Source organism: Sesamum indicum, linkage group LG9 (genome assembly GCF_026168435.1).
Source record: "Sesamum indicum cultivar Baizhima isolate 11 linkage group LG9, ASM2616843v1, whole genome shotgun sequence".
Lineage (NCBI taxonomy): Eukaryota > Viridiplantae > Streptophyta > Magnoliopsida > Lamiales > Pedaliaceae > Sesamum > Sesamum indicum.
Window position 1 is genome coordinate 20,292,064 of NC_142665.1, and position 16,485 is coordinate 20,308,548.

The following is a 16,485-nucleotide window of genomic DNA, read 5'->3' on the forward strand; positions in this document are numbered from 1 at the left end:
ATAATTTTTAAAATTTTCTATTTTAAAGAATATTATTTTCAACTGAAAATCAATTTAGAACCAGAACAAAAAATGAAATACCTACTCTAAATCACAACTATTTTTCAATGATATTACAATTTTATTATATTTCATAAATAACCCTACTCGTATTGGTCTCACCCAAAATTTTGATATTTCATCTGACTTGATATAAAATTTTACAAGTACAGTACTTTTAATGTTATCTTTCAACAATTGAAATTAATACTATTGCTTCACTACATCAGGAGGTGAAATAGACGATTGTGAGAACAGTTTTCAAATTATTCCTAAAACCTAAGAACAATAACCTAAAGACAATTGACGTATGATATTTGAAGCAGTGGATCAAGAGTCGATTATTTGCTTAGCAAGTATCAAGCACTTTCTTGATTGAAAGGATATTCGGGTAAACTTATAAACTCTTTGCAATATTTTGTTCCGACAATTAGCCACAACATGGGAGGAAAAGACTAATATTCGTTTTTCTATACAGTCGATCACTTTGTGTGCTTGAAGGTGTGTCCTAAAAGTTTCTAATTGAGATGTATTCTACGCTGCCTTTTCCAATTATCAAGCAGTACAAAGTAATCGTGTCATCCGTAGTATAACAAATTTCTCAGATGGCCGATTGTTCCCCCCATGAATTTCAGATGCAGCAAAGAGATTCATTCCTGTACCACAAACAAGTTTGGGATGTAAGTATGGAGATGGGTACAACGCCTGCAAAAGCACTTCACATAGACAGGGTATGAATTTAGCTTGAGGCACTTTTTATTGCAAGAAAAATATTGGCCTGTAGAACCTATGTGCTATGTTACTTCAACAGCATAGGAATCAGGTAGTCCTACTGTGCACGAAGATTGGTTCCTCAGTAACCATGTTTATACAAAATATTCACATACTATTGTTTCACAGTAATTATGTTGGTCATAACCTAAACATTCAAATTAGACACTTTATTCATTGAAAGCAATTGAAAACAAAAAAGTATGTCCAATAAGATTTCTGGTTTATGATCATGCAAAAACCGAAGAACATCCCATTTTCCAGTCAAGGATCAAGTATCCATATAGGAGTTTTGGGTTAGAAAGACTCAAGGGGACAGTTCATTAACTTAGAATTAACATAACAGTAGCATTCTTTCAGCTAAGTTCTATCACATCAATTACCAAGGTGGATTGACTGTATCCACAAGCAACAAGAAAACCCTCACATTAACATAAAATTGTCAGCTGTGTAAATGATGCCACCCCAATGGCAGGTAATAAATTGTCAGAATACACAAAATCTAATATTAGCAAAACCACTGTGATCTTACGACGTGGCTATTGTGGAAACTCAAAGTAAAAGATTAAGAAATAGCGGGCTTAACAATTTAAAATTCTCTTATTTGCCTTCTCAAACCTGTTCAATGCTAAGTAGCAATATCAGTCAGAGAGTCAACACTGGGAATCAGGCATTCATGCTTCACTTATCCAACTAAATTCAACGAACACAAGTGGAACAAACTACTAATTATCATGTTGACCAGACGTTCAAATGAATCCAATTATCTGATTCTGAAAAAGTAAGTTCCTGGTAAGTGCAAAAATGTAATTCCTATATGTTGATGTATCATGTATGTAAATGGCAAAAGCCGCATGTCAACTAGAGTTAATACCTTCTACAACTTAACTAAGAGCTCCAATAGAAGGATGAATGTCCAAACAACCAGCCAGCAACCATGATCTCGATATCACATACCTTTCTGCTTCCAAAAGGCAGGTGTAAACCGATATATAAGAAAATACACACTTATGTGCGCATCTGCATTTAATTTAATCATGTATAACAAAAGACAAATTTTAGCAAACACCTAATACGATAAGGACTAATTTGTTCATATCTAAAAGATATGCAAATTCTCAGAAGCACAAATTAAAATCAAAGTATACTTAAACAGTCTTTCTTTTCTACGAACCTTTGACCCCTTAAAACTTTTACCACGAAACACGATCAAGGAATTTTAATAAATCCATACTAAAAGAATTTTCTTTTGAAAAGATAATCAGGGATATCTTATCCTGAAGGACCTGAACATAGCTTATGATCCTCAGTGCATGTTGGCTACATATCTTGTGATGAGATGTGCCTGCTATTCAACCCTAGTTTATTAACATAATACATTTGCGTGTACTTAATTAGTACCTCATATATTGGTTTACGGATTTGACAGTATAAACTTGAGTGCTATGGGTTTCCATCAGCACTCCTCAGGACCCAAGCAGAACCTTGTGATAAACACAGTTCCTGCAAGACCTGCAGAGCACAGAAAACTATACATTATCAGAATAGTGTTAGGCGTGCTCAATAATTCACGCACATGAAGTTTGTTTAGGCCTTGAGTCAGCTAAAAGAAATTCAAATAACACATTATCAGAATAGTGTTAGGCGTGATCAATAATTCACACACATGAAGTTTGTGTAGGCCTTAAGTCATAAGAAAGTGCCAACATGTAATTGCTTTCTAAATAACTAAGGCCAGAAGCTACTGTCATCAGTAAAATAGTGATAGAAAAGAACAGACCTGACATTTACCGAGTGTTTAAAGTCTTTTCCTTAAAGGAAGTAAAAAAATTGCGGAAGTATGATCTTGAACGCAACACATAAGCATGCAATTTAGATAAGCAGAAAAAACTGCCATCATTTGCAATAACAAAGGATAGGCGAAAACTCAAGGAATCAGGAATTTTTTGTCCATGTCAGGAAACAAAAATGTACTAATATAGAAAAATAATATAAAAGATAATCAGGAGTCCTCTCTCTTCTTTCTTTTCTACTTCCTGAGTATAATTGAAAAATATAAGTTACGATACAAACATCCCATTAGAGGCACTATGTAATGGTTATTTGAAAACAATGACCACGTTGGCCTCTGTGATAGAAAGTTCAGAGGTCGCAGAATTCAGAGTCGCCTTCTGCAATAGATGCTAAAATTACGTACATAAACCAATAACAGAAAAACATATGCACATTTATTCTTTTTCTTGAGGAAGGCTGAATTAAGCCATTAATACTAAGTATCAGAACAACTAGAAGGTTATTGTTAAAAGTATTTGACACAATTTTCGGGAAGTACTGGTAGCTTAACAATGATAAAGAACCTCTGAGAACGTTGTGATATCTTTCTTCACATCCACCACCAGTTTGAAGTATTCTCACATCTCATATTCCCTTGCATTTTGCACTATCATCAGTCTATCTTGGGCATCAATCTAGACAAGTGCTAATTGCTAAATTAAATAAAATAAATTTTGAAGCAATTGATTACCGTCAAGATGTGTGATCAAAAGCGTCCCTCTTTCCCTCACCTCACTCTCCCTCCCTTCACACAAACGCAGACGCTACCGCCCAAGCACACACTCAATGTAAGCCAAAACCTAATTCCTATCTTTAAGGAAATTGTGACTTTGACCTCAGGGGTAGGTGAGAGGCAAGAGTACTTGATCCTAAAACCTGGTCAGAATGTATTAAAAGAGACCAATTGCAGTCATCTTAATTAGTATTAGAAGCTCAAGTACCTTCTGATACTCAATTGGAGATATATCCCTTTTGAGTTCCATCTTAGCAGCCTCAAGTATGGGAGCCTTTTTAAGCTTAGCATTTGGTCCTTCAGCAAGGAAAAGATCAATAACAATTTTCCTGCAAAGGGAAGGACCATACATCAATATACACAAGAGAAACTTGAGATGTTACTTGACATGAAAGTTGGGTAACTGTATTTGAGGTAAGAAAAGCCAGAAGGCAGGTATAACCTGAATGGATCATATTGTGGATTATCGGGTGATGATTTTGGAACGCAGATGCCATGAATATTAACAGCTACTTGACTGATGATTGCCTGAAGCTCATCTGGGAAAGCATCAATGCTGTTTGCTGCAGCTACTGCTTCTCTAGCAAATCCCGTTGAACGTTTAGACTCAGAAACTGCCATATCCCTTAACCTCTGGCTGATCTGTTGAAAACTGTAATAGCATAAAGTTAAATTTCCTATACATTCAAACTGAACTTCCATGAGAAACACTCTTAACTCATGCTCCTTCGGCACCATGGAAAATGGGGGGCAAGAAGCAAAAAAGACAAGCGGGAACATGCTTCCCAGGAAAATCTCTCAGGTAAACAATATTATTCCCTTATCTTCCTGTCTTTAGTAATACCAGAAACTTTTTGGAAAATAACTACATTTTAGAATAACTTTTAGAAGAATATTGAAAGAACTAAAGCTAGCAAAATCCTTCTTTAATGGTTTTTTTTTTGGGGGGTTTATTGTCCAGAGACACAATATAAATCTGCTATATGCCTATGTGAATGGAGGAAACTTATACTCTTGAGCAATACAACAACCGCTATCAGACAGGACCAGATATTTCCTCCAACCATAAATTGCTCTGAATAAATCCATATTAACTGAAGTTTAGATATTGCTATTAGTTGAGACTAAACATCAACTATAAATTACTTATCCAGAAATCCTAGTATGCCACAGCATGACATAAACCATGTTGGAGTTACACTTAACATATCACTCCCAAACCAACCAATAAAACATGGACCTTCAAGGCCACCCAAACTTGCGACATTGACATTATATGAGATTGAAAGATTCAGGATGTTCACACACTTATATTTGCAAATAATGCCAAAACAAGTACATGACAAAAAACTCAGGATGCATTCCATGACGAAATGAAGAGGGGGGAAAGCCAGCATGTAACATGAATTATTGCAGAGGAATAAATGGTGAATAAGGTGGGAACAATGAAAGAATTTCAGAGAGATTTGTGCTTTGAGGTGAGGCGACAAAATGTATTTCTCTGCTCTTATGCGTTGTGAGCTAGTCAAGTTTCTTTCCACTTTCCAAACTCAAAAAAAAAAAAATTATGTTAGTTTCCCAGAACTCTAGTGCAATCAAAGTTCATTTTTTGGCCCATCTTCTATGAAATCCAATAGAGCGGCAGGATTAGGTGAGGCACGGTTGACAAAGGGGCAACATGTTCACTTCAATAGAAATAATGAAGAATCAAAATTGACTTCATCTCCCCTTTTCATGTTGGTGAACCATGAAAACCATGAAGACAGCTATAATCAGTTGCAAAGAAAATATAGTTTTTTATGCCAGATAGATCTCTTGCCTTTCACAATTTCAAAAATGCTCAGGGAAGGAGTTAATAAGGCACATGAACACCAACGAGTGGTCCAGCAGAAACAAAATTAGTATATCTAGCAGTTCCACCCACTTTGTTCAACTATTCTGCTAACTATATCGGCCCTCAGTTATTCATTAATGGAGGCCAAGACATGGATTTTCCCTTGGCGAAGCACACATTATGATGAAATATTTCCAGACATTGATTAAATTGCATTTAATGTAATCACAGCCTGGAAAGAAAAACATTAGCTTCTGTACCTGGTTGGTCACAATACATTCAATGAAGATCAAATCATTATAAATTCTATTAGAACATAAAAAAAAAAAAAAGAAGAAGAAGAAGATATAACAGAGTAGCTCACCTGCAAACCTTGATACTTTTAAAAAGTTTCTGAAGGGCTTTCGTTACAGCCTCTCGAACTTCTTCCGGCATTGCAGTTTTTGAGGGTGCTCCATTTGGAGCCCTTGTAGCTACTCTATTGGAACTTTTGGGTGCTGCAGGGTTGTTTGTGGTATTAGACTTTGAAGAGGTCTTCACACCAGGCCCATTTCTTCCTCCAAAAAGAAGATCGTTAATTTTCTTTTCCAAGCATTCCCACTCTTCCTCTTGTTTCTGTACAATAGAGGGATTGCGTTTTATGAAACTTATATCAGGTAGCTCTTTGAGTTTCCAATCACTAAAGGCTGGCCGCTCTACAGCCAATACATTTAGGACTTCTTTCATTGCTTTAGATAGTTGAGGCCGTTGAGGTAATTGAGAGTTGTTAATGATAATATTCTTGCTAAATAAAAGGAGAACATAATCCCTCGCTAAAACTTCGACCCCTTGATCTGTTCCGTACACCAATGAACTTTTTGGAACCCAAAGTCCTTGCACTAATCGAGCATGTTCCTGTATGACCCCTAAAATTTCTTCAACCGACTCGTCTGGGGCAAGGTACTTCAGAGCATCAAATCGGTGAACTCGAGGGCCCTGTTCCAGCAGCGCCACAAATCAATTGCAACAATATTTCATATTTATTGATAGATGACCCAAAAACACCATGAAAAGTAGAAGAAGAGATAGAAGGTGGAGTAGACAGAAGAAAATTGGGAATGAAGACCTATAGGAACTACATTGCTAAGATTCAAAGAGCACTAGTGGAGAAGAAGTCTCTGGCTCCAATCTGAGGTAACAACATCGAAAACAGGTATTATATGGTAGTTGCGACCAAATAGGCATACATGTTTGATTTGCATTAACAAGGATAACAGCTGTCCTAAAATAATAGAAAATTCCACCTAAAAATATGCAAAAATAGGAAATGCAACCTCCTGTTAAGGAAAAAGTTGAGTGATAGAAAAAATTGTTTAGCGTACAGCTTATTAGAGTAAAGTAGCCACAGACCTCAAGAAGCCAAGTTCTAAACCGCTCTTTAAGCGGTAAAGTCAGCAAAACCCTGAAATATAATCAAAGTATATTATGAAAATTCAGATGGCAAAATTCCCAGCAAACTAATCAGAAGGGACACATATTAATGAGTTTGTGTAACACAAGCATGAAAATATAATAGTGTCAGGGAAAAGTATGTAAGCAACCACAAATATGGCGGAATTTGAGGGCTAATGAGGCAAAGTATAAGCCTTTATAGATGGGATGCATATTTAATCACAAAATGTAGGTCAGGCAATACATGATGCAAGTTTCGACCTCAGCAAAGAAATACTACCATGGAGCATACAAACAACAAGATTGAAGAATTGATCATTCGTCACAACAGTCCTGACTAACCACATAGCAATAGAATGGACAAAATCTTTTGATGTTCATATATATTCACGAACTTAAGATAATGTCATCTCCTTCATCCACCCATGATCCAACTCGGAAAAGTTGAGCAGAAATATTTTTTCTTCCATTCATATTGATATAGAAAAGGAATCTGTAAGAGAAATACTAGCAATCAGCTATGATGAGGGGATGCTTTGGAATCAACCCTCAAGACAGGCCTTTATCAATCAACAGATAAACTGAAGAAAAGAATGAAAAAGGGATTTGTAGGCTCTATTTTGATTTAAAACTGGTCAGGATAAAAGTTTTAAAATGGAAAAAATGGTCAATGTAATGTATTAAAGATATTTATGATCAACAAACAAATAAACTACAGCTAGGGAACGGCAATATTCTAGCTTGCGTCCTTGTTAATAAATCAAAAGAAGAAAGTCATTGACTATCGTCCAAAACCAAAAAGGAATCATGCCAGAAATTTAGATACCTTCTTGGAGGACCTTTGGAACTGAAACTGTCACTAGAAGTGCCGGGACACAAGCTGTTCAGATAGTCACACCTTCAAGTTCAAAAAACAAAAAGAAATGAATTTGAACAAACTTATATAATGTCTGCAAAGCCAGCATAATTTAACAAACATCTAGTAGTGGAACTAGTAGCATTTAGGTTCATACGAGCTCATGGAAAAGTAGATCTGTGAGCCCCCTCGTGACATCATTTTCCGTAGGTATCCTGCTGCAACATCACTCTTTGCACTATGGTACTTGAGAGGAATCCAGCCCTGGAAAAGAAACAAAAGACAATGAAAAAAGTAAAGTTGAACTCCCATAGGGTGAAGGAAAAGTAATTAATTACATTGCATTAGATCTTGTGCCAGACCTATTGCTTAATACTAAAAAAATTGGGAACAAGGATTTACAGAGGATCATTTATTCCACGATACCACAAAAGAGAATTGAAAATAAAGTTTGAGAACCATTTCAGATTGCACTTCATCTAAGTTCTTTTTGACACACGCTGCAAGACTAATTAAAGCATCCTAAGGTTGATAACTAAAAAAGCAGACATCAGAGCCTGTCTAAGAAGCTAAATAAAAGGATTTGCACATTAGTTGGTCCATCTTTGTTGTAAACAGAACTGAAAAGATCAGGGGCAATTATTCAGGGTCGTGCAGTAGCATCCTCATGTCTTAGGAAACCCCAAAGTAGAATGCAGGACAACTACGAAGGAATAAGGGAACAATACTAAAGAATAAGGATATTCTATAACTCAACAATATTAGCGATTGAAATTTTGCTCAAAATAATAGGAATGAGGAAAGAGAAAAGATTTTTAACATACAGATTTTTTCAGTTTATTGAATTATGATTCTTTTATGAGTCAGAATATCAAAAGAAGTAAACTACAGAGCATGAAGAAACAGATATTCATCATAAGTAGTCAAGTGTTAAAGATCATCATTTTTTTCTCCGGTGAAAGTAAACTATCACTATCAATTGTTACTTAGAAAGTAAGTAGAAAACTACTACTTTAGGCAAGGATAAGCTTATCGATTTAGGATGGCATAAATAGACATCAATAGAAAAGGTAGAGAGCTAACAATGCATACCTCTCCACTATCATTGTTCTGTTCTGGGACTTTGCTCTGCAAGGAATAGGTTTTAGTTTACAAACCAAAATCACAAGAGTTACATAAACAAAGACTTCTATAAATATATGTATATAAGTAGAATGCTATTTATAGAATCATGAGAAACACTTCTCAGTTCTCACATATGTCTTCACATCATACAAATTTATTTACATTTCAGCTACAGCTACAGTAACAGTAAACAAGAGAATACTTTCCCAACTGAATATAAGACGATATAAGATTAACAACCCCAATCATATAACTAAATGACGCAAATGAAGCAAAATAATGTTGCCACGAAGAAGTAGAATGTTACTAACAAGCACATAAAAGAAGGAAAAAACCAACCAGCTTCTTCGATGACCCAGAAGGTTTTCCTTCCTGAGGCTCTTCTAACTTCACTCTATCTTCAACATTAATGGTCTTCCTTTTAGAATCTTTAGCATCAAGATGTTGCATTGACGGTCGGAGTTGTACAACTGCATGAACAGGATTCAAGTGTAACTGCATGACAGACAAAAGGGAATAAAAACTTAATATCATTGCAACTTCCAGAAAAACCTTAGGAACCAACTATAGCCCATAAGACATCAGAAACAGAAATCAGACTGGGGATTAAGAAGATGAAAAGACGTGCCTTATTTCCAGTGAGAATCCCAACAGCATACCCACTTGCGTGAGGTGGCTTCCATGATGAAGTAAGAATCTAGAAAGGGATCAAATACAAAGATATAATCCAAATACAGACTCCTTAAATCAATAAGCAATTAAACAAATATAGTCAAATGTCTAAATATAACGAAAACCAATGTCGGACCATTATTGTAATGACAAGGACAAGACAGGGAGGTTAGCATTTTCAATAGCTTTTGATGAACTCAGAAAAATCTCCTGAGCAACTTCGTGCAGCCAGTACTTAAGCACAGTTCGGATAAAATATAAAGTTAGAGCTCCAAGTAGCTTGACATTTTGGCATCGGAAAAATTCTTGATATATCAGTATCACTCACTTTTATGAAAACCCAACAGATTTATCACTTCTATGTGAACCCAATACTTAATTGAAACACCTGGTAGACATACCTGCTTTTTCATCTGCACCCGGGGATCAGCACCAGAGTCATAATTCTTGGAGTCAACATCAACAGCCAGATCAACCTCCAGTTCTGCACTTGCTGGCTTCACCCTGACCTAGAATATGAACAACAAATTCTCAGCACATTCTACCATTCTCGGTTTTAGCACTAGGCAAATTCTTGTATCATGACAAATATCAACATCAAACTTTTTCAACAGATATTTCATTTGAAGACAGAAAGTCATGAACACCTCGTCGCATCTATCATCCAATTCGTATGGCCGCCACAAGGGCCTAAGCGGATATTGCAACACATACAACTGAGAACAAGAAAAACTTGCCATTAGCATCCGATGTCCATCATCAATATAATCATACAGGAGCAACCAAAATGAACTAAATTAAAAGGAAAAAGGGAAATGCCAATTCAGTTATTTAATGAGCGCGAAAATAAAACTAGGTCACTCACCCGAGTATTAGAATCAATAGAAGGGGTAAAATACACGTCAATTTCGCGAACAATTGCATCATCAGGCTCAGCTTCAGCTTCCGTTTCCATTAAATCATCTCCCTCTTCTTCTTTCACCTCTGGCTTCACCTCGACATCCATATCATTGCCATCGTTCGCAAACTCGGGTTTGATATCAGGTTTAATGCCAGGTTCCTCTTTCTTGGGCACGGGTAATCCCTCCACAGTATCAGATGCCGCCGGTGGTGGCAGTTGAGATGGTTCAGTTTTGGGTCTGGGTTTGAATTTGGAGCCTTTGGGCGCGAACCGAGATGGTCGGTTTGGGACCTGGCTCGGGCCATCCAACAGTTCATCCAGGTCCATGTCCGCCATGACTGTTTCTTTGATCCTGTAAACAGTATGAACGACAAAAGAATAGGAATGATTTATTGTGAGAGGTGTTTGATGAAATGCGCCTGCACAGTTGAGGGGGTTTAGGGTTTAATAATTTGCAGAGACGATGGCCCGGTAATAATGTAATATTAATATATTAAATATTATATAATATATAACATATAATAATATATTTTAATATAATATAAAAAAAAATCGAGTTTTTTATTCTATTCGATCACAGTGAACCAAAAAATCGAATTAAATTTTTTTTTTTTGGATTTTCGGTTCAGTTTTTCTAATCGAATTTTTAATTTGGTTAAATTTGACAAATTTAATTGTTTTTTGAACACTCCTACTTTATCCCCACTTATTGTATGAATAACATTATCAATGCACTGTGCTGCTCTCCCGTTTAAACCCAAAGTTACACGTAGTGTTTGGTTTTATTTTTGGTCCATCTTTAAGATGGGCCAAAGTATGGTAAATATTTGTCTTGATTTATTTTGTAAGTTATAATAGTGTTTTGAAATATTTTGAAACAGTACCTCATTTATTTTTAGTCAAAATAAATTTACACTAATTATAGGCACTGCAATTAAAAAAATTATATACATACTCATACATATATATAAAAGAGACATTATCTGATAATGAACAATAGTTTTCCCTTTCCCACTAAATAATATCAAATATACCATACTTACCATTGCACTGATCGGGGGCGTTCGTAGTGACTGAGGTGGTCGAAGACCAAGAAGTGAGTTATTTATACCAAGCATTCTTCTTTTATATTATCTCAAAGAAAAAATTCAAATATATACACTATCTCTAACACATACTTATTTATATTTATTTTATATTATCTCTAAAAAAAATTCAAATATACACACTATCTCTAACACGTACTTATTTTATTTTTATTTTTCTCTATGTATCTCCATAGAACTCACCAAAACAAGTTAAAAATAAACCATCATGTACGCTGTATTAAGGATTTATAAGGACACATTGGGTTATCAACATTCATCCGTTGTCGTCCAGCGGTTAGGATGTCTGGCTTTCACCCAGGAGACCCGGGTTCGATTCCCGGCAACGGAACTATTTCCTTTTCTATTTTAATTTTTGGAAGAAATCCACTATATTTTGAGTCTCAATAAATATGGAGTTGGGCTGAAATTGGAGCGAGAATGATAGCAAAAGTTGGGCCGAAACCTCATTGGCCCAACTAACCCTACCCAAATTCTTCCTTTCTGTAGACACACAATATAATAATACCAACGTCCCACACTCACACGTGTGCACATAATTAATTTTTCAAGTTTTACAAAAAAATATTAAACATATTTTGTATTGATTAGATATAATAAAAACATTAAAAAAGTAAAAAAAAAAATTGAAAAGTTTGAGCAGAAACATTGCTGTAAAAATTGAGAAAAAAATAATTAAATATAAAATAATAAAAACTAAGAAAATTGAAAATACAAGAATATTCGCCTTTAATTATATAAAGTATAGAACAAATTTATTTTTAGAAAAGATACGTTTCCATTAAAAAACTATTGATTTTGTATCATTTGTATGTGTTTTTATTTTTAATTTTTAACAAAAAAAAATATATTTTTAGTTTTATATAAATTTTTATATGAGATGAGAATATTCGTAAATTAGTTAACGAAACAATATCTTATATTAATGTGTAGTATCAAATTAATATATTTTTAGTAAAAGTATATATAAGTAAATATGATTTCTGAACGAATATATTCTCAAAATGATAATATATAAATCATAAAAGAGTTGCACGTGCACAAATTTTTATCATAAATTTTGTGTCCACTGAAATTAAATAATAGGGAATATTATTTTATCTGAAGATAAAATAAAGTGGTAGGCATGTGGGTGGGCGCACGTGCACCAAGTTGGAAAGTCAACACAAAGCCGCTTTCGCAGAACTTACGCTGTTTTAGAGATGTCACACTTTCTCATATTTTAAAGTATTTATTATTATTGATAATAATAATAATAAATAATATTGGTCCACACATGCATAAGTTTACTTATTTTATTGAGCATATAGATAAGAATGGTTTTTGATCGACACTTGTTCTAATTGAGACCTATCCCTGATGATATATTTTTTTTCAGATAGAAACTATAAAATTTATATAAAATAGAAAAGGACGATACTTTGAGCATTATGCATTGAATCGTAAGTCATATTATTTTGCGTTATTTGAGGAAAAGAGTTATGTACCAAGTCCCAAATCCTTTATCTAAAGGTTGGCAAGCATTCGATATTGATTTATGATAAAAAAAGAAAAAAATATTGAGCTACTTATAAAACCCAATGCCTCCTCTTTTTAGTAAGGTGCCTTTTTAAAAAATTATTATAAAACTTTTACGAAGTTAGAGTGTATAATATCTCTTGATTCAAGCACACTTTATATTTCACAAACTATAAATTTTCTCTCTATAATTTGTTGGAAGGTCCTTTTTACAATGTTTGAAGGACTATTTATACTACTTTTCTGCAATTATTGTAAGTGTGTAAATTATTCTTTTTTTCTTTTTGGCAAAAATCACCCGAGGGTTGGGAAATTTTCGTGATCTGCTTTCATTCTATATTAATTAACATTTCACCCCAAATTTACAGTTGGAAGTACTAACCCCCTAGATTTGCCTAAAAAATCATAAATAATGATTACTACTCTCTTACATTCAAGAGCTTAAAAATATAAATAAGGAGTACTACTCTCTTATAAGGATAATAGAAAATATAAATAAATAGTACTACTCTCTTGAAAAAACGAAGTCTAAGCCAACGACAAAAGTTAGTGAAACAAGTGGATACAATTCTTTTGCTAGAGCTAATCTAGTAAAAATACAATTTTATTTTAAAAGAATTACATGTTCTTTTTCTCTTCATGCTTTTTTGAAAATGGTTTTTTCTCTTTGTGGGGTTTTTGTTTACATCAACTGTCATTCTATATAAATATATATAGTATTTGTTATTAATATATAAATATTAAAAATTACACTAATCCAACGTATATCATATTTTTTAAAAAAAATTGTCACTTTATCTATTTTTAGTGTATATTTGGATTTGAAGGAAGGATTTCAAATGAGTCCATTTAAAAAGAATTTGAAATTCATTCATATTTATCAAAATTTATATCAGAATTAAAATGAAAGGATTTGAAATTCTTAACCTTCGGAAATTTTCAGACATGTCCAAAAGATCTGTTATGAAAGACTTGAGATGCAACCTTAATTAACTCAAGATTTTGAATCAAACATCCAAAGTTTTTAGCTTATTAAATTTTATTATTTTTTATATTTGTCATTCAAAATTAATTTTAATTAATCATAACATATTAAAACAAAACATAAATTTTTGAAAATTCAGAATTTTTCAGAATATAATTCCCAAAGGAGAAAAATAATTACTTGAGTCCCACTCTATTTTTTATCTTTTTTTTAATAATGAGTCCCACACTATTATGTGGACATGTGTATATGCACTGAATGAGTTGTAAGCCGTCATTTTTTTTTTAACGAATTTATCTCAATCCCATTAAAATTTTTAATTATCATCCATTAATATATATTAATTATTAATACTAAATATATATAATTAATCAGTTGTACAGTACTCATATGTAATATTGAAATAAATTAATACATATATATTAACAAAGTTTGAAGTTGCGGATTGCAATTTCGTCGACTGAATTAGACTCGTTAGCTCGTATATAAATACTTATTAATAAATTTGATTAATATTATTTTGTCAATAATAATAATAATAATAATAATAATATATTTATGTATAGATATAGTATGTAAAGTAGGAGTCGAGGACAACAAATTCCAACAAAGCGTGGGAGGCCAATGTCCATGTCCTCCTCGTGACCACCGTGTCCCTCTCTCCCCTCCTCCACCTACCCTGCCTCTGCCTCTCTCTCTTTCTTTCCAATAATATACACACACGCGCAGAGAGAAACACAGACAGAGAGAGAGAGAGCCCAGTAAGTAATTTGGTCTGTTGATTCATTTCTGGACGGCGGTGGATGAAGTAGAATGACGGCCGTGGGATCGTCAACGGGGCGGCTGCCGACATGGAAAGAGAGGGAGAACAACAAGAGGCGGGAGAGGAGGAGAAGGGCCATCGCCGCCAAGATTTACTCCGGGCTTCGAGCACAGGGTAATTACAGGCTCCCCAAACACTGTGACAACAATGAAGTCCTTAAGGCCCTTTGCGCTGAAGCTGGCTGGATTGTTGAGGAAGATGGCACCACCTATCGCAAGGTCTGCAAATTCTTCCGCTTTCATATTAATCAATTTATTTGTTCTGATTTATGCTTCGAATTACTGGTGAGTTTGGTCATTGGTATTTGGTTATCCATGTCTTGGATCTGATCTGCAGATTCATGCTTTTTACTCCCCTTTTCAGCTCTTTTTGTGGGAGGGATGGAGATACTTTGGTGGGTGGAACTAAAAAATTAATCTTGATGATGATGATTTAGTTTTAATCTTTGACTGACTTCATATGTTTTGCAAACTGTGGTGTCTAAATTTCCCAAATAGAGTTGGAATTTATGTTTGCCAATGCTGTTAAATGTGGTTCATGTTGATGCTTCAACGATAGTTCATTATTTAGCTCCCTAATGCTGACTTGCTGATACAATTGCACTGGTGCAGGGATGCAAGCCACCCCCAGTCGAGGCTCCGATGGCATCGAGAAATATCAGTCTGTGTTCGTCAGTCCAGCCAAGTCCAAATTCTTCGGCTTTCCCCAGTCCTGCACCGTCTTACCATGCCAGCCCAATGTCTTCCTCATTTCCAAGCCCATCTCGTGGTGATGGGAACCCGACCTACATTCTCCCATTCCTGTGCAACTTAGCTTCCATTCCCTCCTCCCTTCCTTCACTGCGCATATCCAATAGTGCCCCAGTAACCCCACCTATTTCGTCTCCAACCAGAAGTTCAAAGCCCAAGCCTTACTGGGAATCTGTTTCCAGCAGTTCATTGAATTCTTTTCTCCACCCTGTTTTTGCTGCCTCTGCTCCATCTAGTCCCACTCGTCGTCGACGTTTTACACCTATACCGATTCCAGAATGCGATGAGTCTGTTGTGCCCACCATTGATTCTACTTGTTGGGTCAGTTTTCAGACAGTGCCATCTCCATCTGCTCCCACTTCACCTACTTATAATCTTGTAAAACCTGTGGCTGAGCAGAATTCTCTCAAGGACACAATCGATGGCTGTGGTGAGTTTATATGGGGATCAGCAACAAAGAGGGCCCGTGGCCCTGAGTTTGAGTTTAAGAGTGGCGCAGTAAAGGCATGGGAAGGTGAAAGAATACATGAAATTGGAATGGACGATTTGGAGCTCACGCTCGGGACTGGAAAAGTTGCTGCTTAGTCTTGCTCCCTGGTATTTGGTTTACTATTAAAGAACACAGACGAAACTTATCCCTTCATAGCTTCAAATTTCATGTTTGCTCACCACACGCCCCTTTGTGCCACATTGCTTAAGGTCTCATTTCTGCGTAATCTGTATCCCTCGGCTGCACGAGTCATGTTTTCCAGTTGACACTACTCCAAAACAAACTTGGTTCCACTAATGAGGAGATGATGATTTGGTGAGCTTGGTAGATCCAATGTTCCCCATCAATAGGCCTGACGCAGCTAAACAGCAGAATGCACCCTCCTTTGCTCTTTCATTTATCTTTCATTCATCAGAAACTAGTCACACAAGCTTGAGATGTGGAAATTGTTTGATTTTCTTGTAATTATTACCGTGTACAGAAGAAAACAGCCTAAATCTGTTGTGTGCTTATTGTTCCCCTGTCTGAACAGCGAAACAGGTCTTTTTTGTAATCTCAGTTGCAAACAAATTATCAGCATGCACATCGTTGATGAGTTGAAAATCTTGAAAGGGACTTC

General features: G+C 35.2%; 2 protein-coding genes and 1 non-coding gene across 5 annotated transcripts; 2 read left to right on the plus strand and 1 right to left on the minus strand.

Moving 5' to 3' along the window:
* Positions 1-406: 406 nt before the first annotated feature.
* Positions 407-10,671, minus strand: LOC105177973 (SIN-like family protein). Of its 3 annotated transcripts, none has more exons than XR_016067399.1 (15): positions 10,160-10,671; positions 9,942-10,010; positions 9,696-9,803; positions 9,251-9,319; positions 8,962-9,117; positions 8,590-8,625; positions 7,655-7,761; positions 7,468-7,539; positions 6,600-6,651; positions 5,575-6,185; positions 3,819-4,028; positions 3,585-3,705; positions 2,212-2,322; positions 1,685-1,771; positions 407-695 (listed from the first exon to the last, which is right to left on the minus strand). XR_016067399.1 is itself a non-coding variant. In XM_088885079.1 (14 exons), the coding sequence occupies exons 1-13, from the start codon at positions 10,529-10,531 to the stop codon at positions 2,254-2,256; spliced, it is 2,052 nt and encodes a 683-aa protein (XP_088741205.1). In that variant the 5' UTR covers positions 10,532-10,671; the 3' UTR covers positions 407-695; positions 2,212-2,253. The 3 variants fall into 3 exon arrangements, 1 of the variants encoding a protein (XP_088741205.1); XR_016067400.1 differs by having other exon boundaries at positions 1,685-1,830; XM_088885079.1 differs by lacking the exon at positions 1,685-1,771.
* An 889-nt stretch (positions 10,672-11,560) lies between these two features.
* On the plus strand, positions 11,561-11,632 carry TRNAE-UUC (transfer RNA glutamic acid (anticodon UUC)). Its single transcript has one exon. It is a non-coding gene; the product is annotated as a tRNA-Glu (tRNA).
* Positions 11,633-14,394: 2,762 nt separating this feature from the next.
* On the plus strand, positions 14,395-16,469 carry LOC105177971 (protein BZR1 homolog 1). The gene is made up of 2 exons (XM_011101288.3): positions 14,395-14,845; positions 15,239-16,469. The coding sequence occupies exons 1-2, from the start codon at positions 14,618-14,620 to the stop codon at positions 15,959-15,961; spliced, it is 951 nt and encodes a 316-aa protein (XP_011099590.1). The 5' UTR covers positions 14,395-14,617; the 3' UTR covers positions 15,962-16,469.
* The last annotated feature ends 16 nt before the right edge of the window (positions 16,470-16,485 follow it).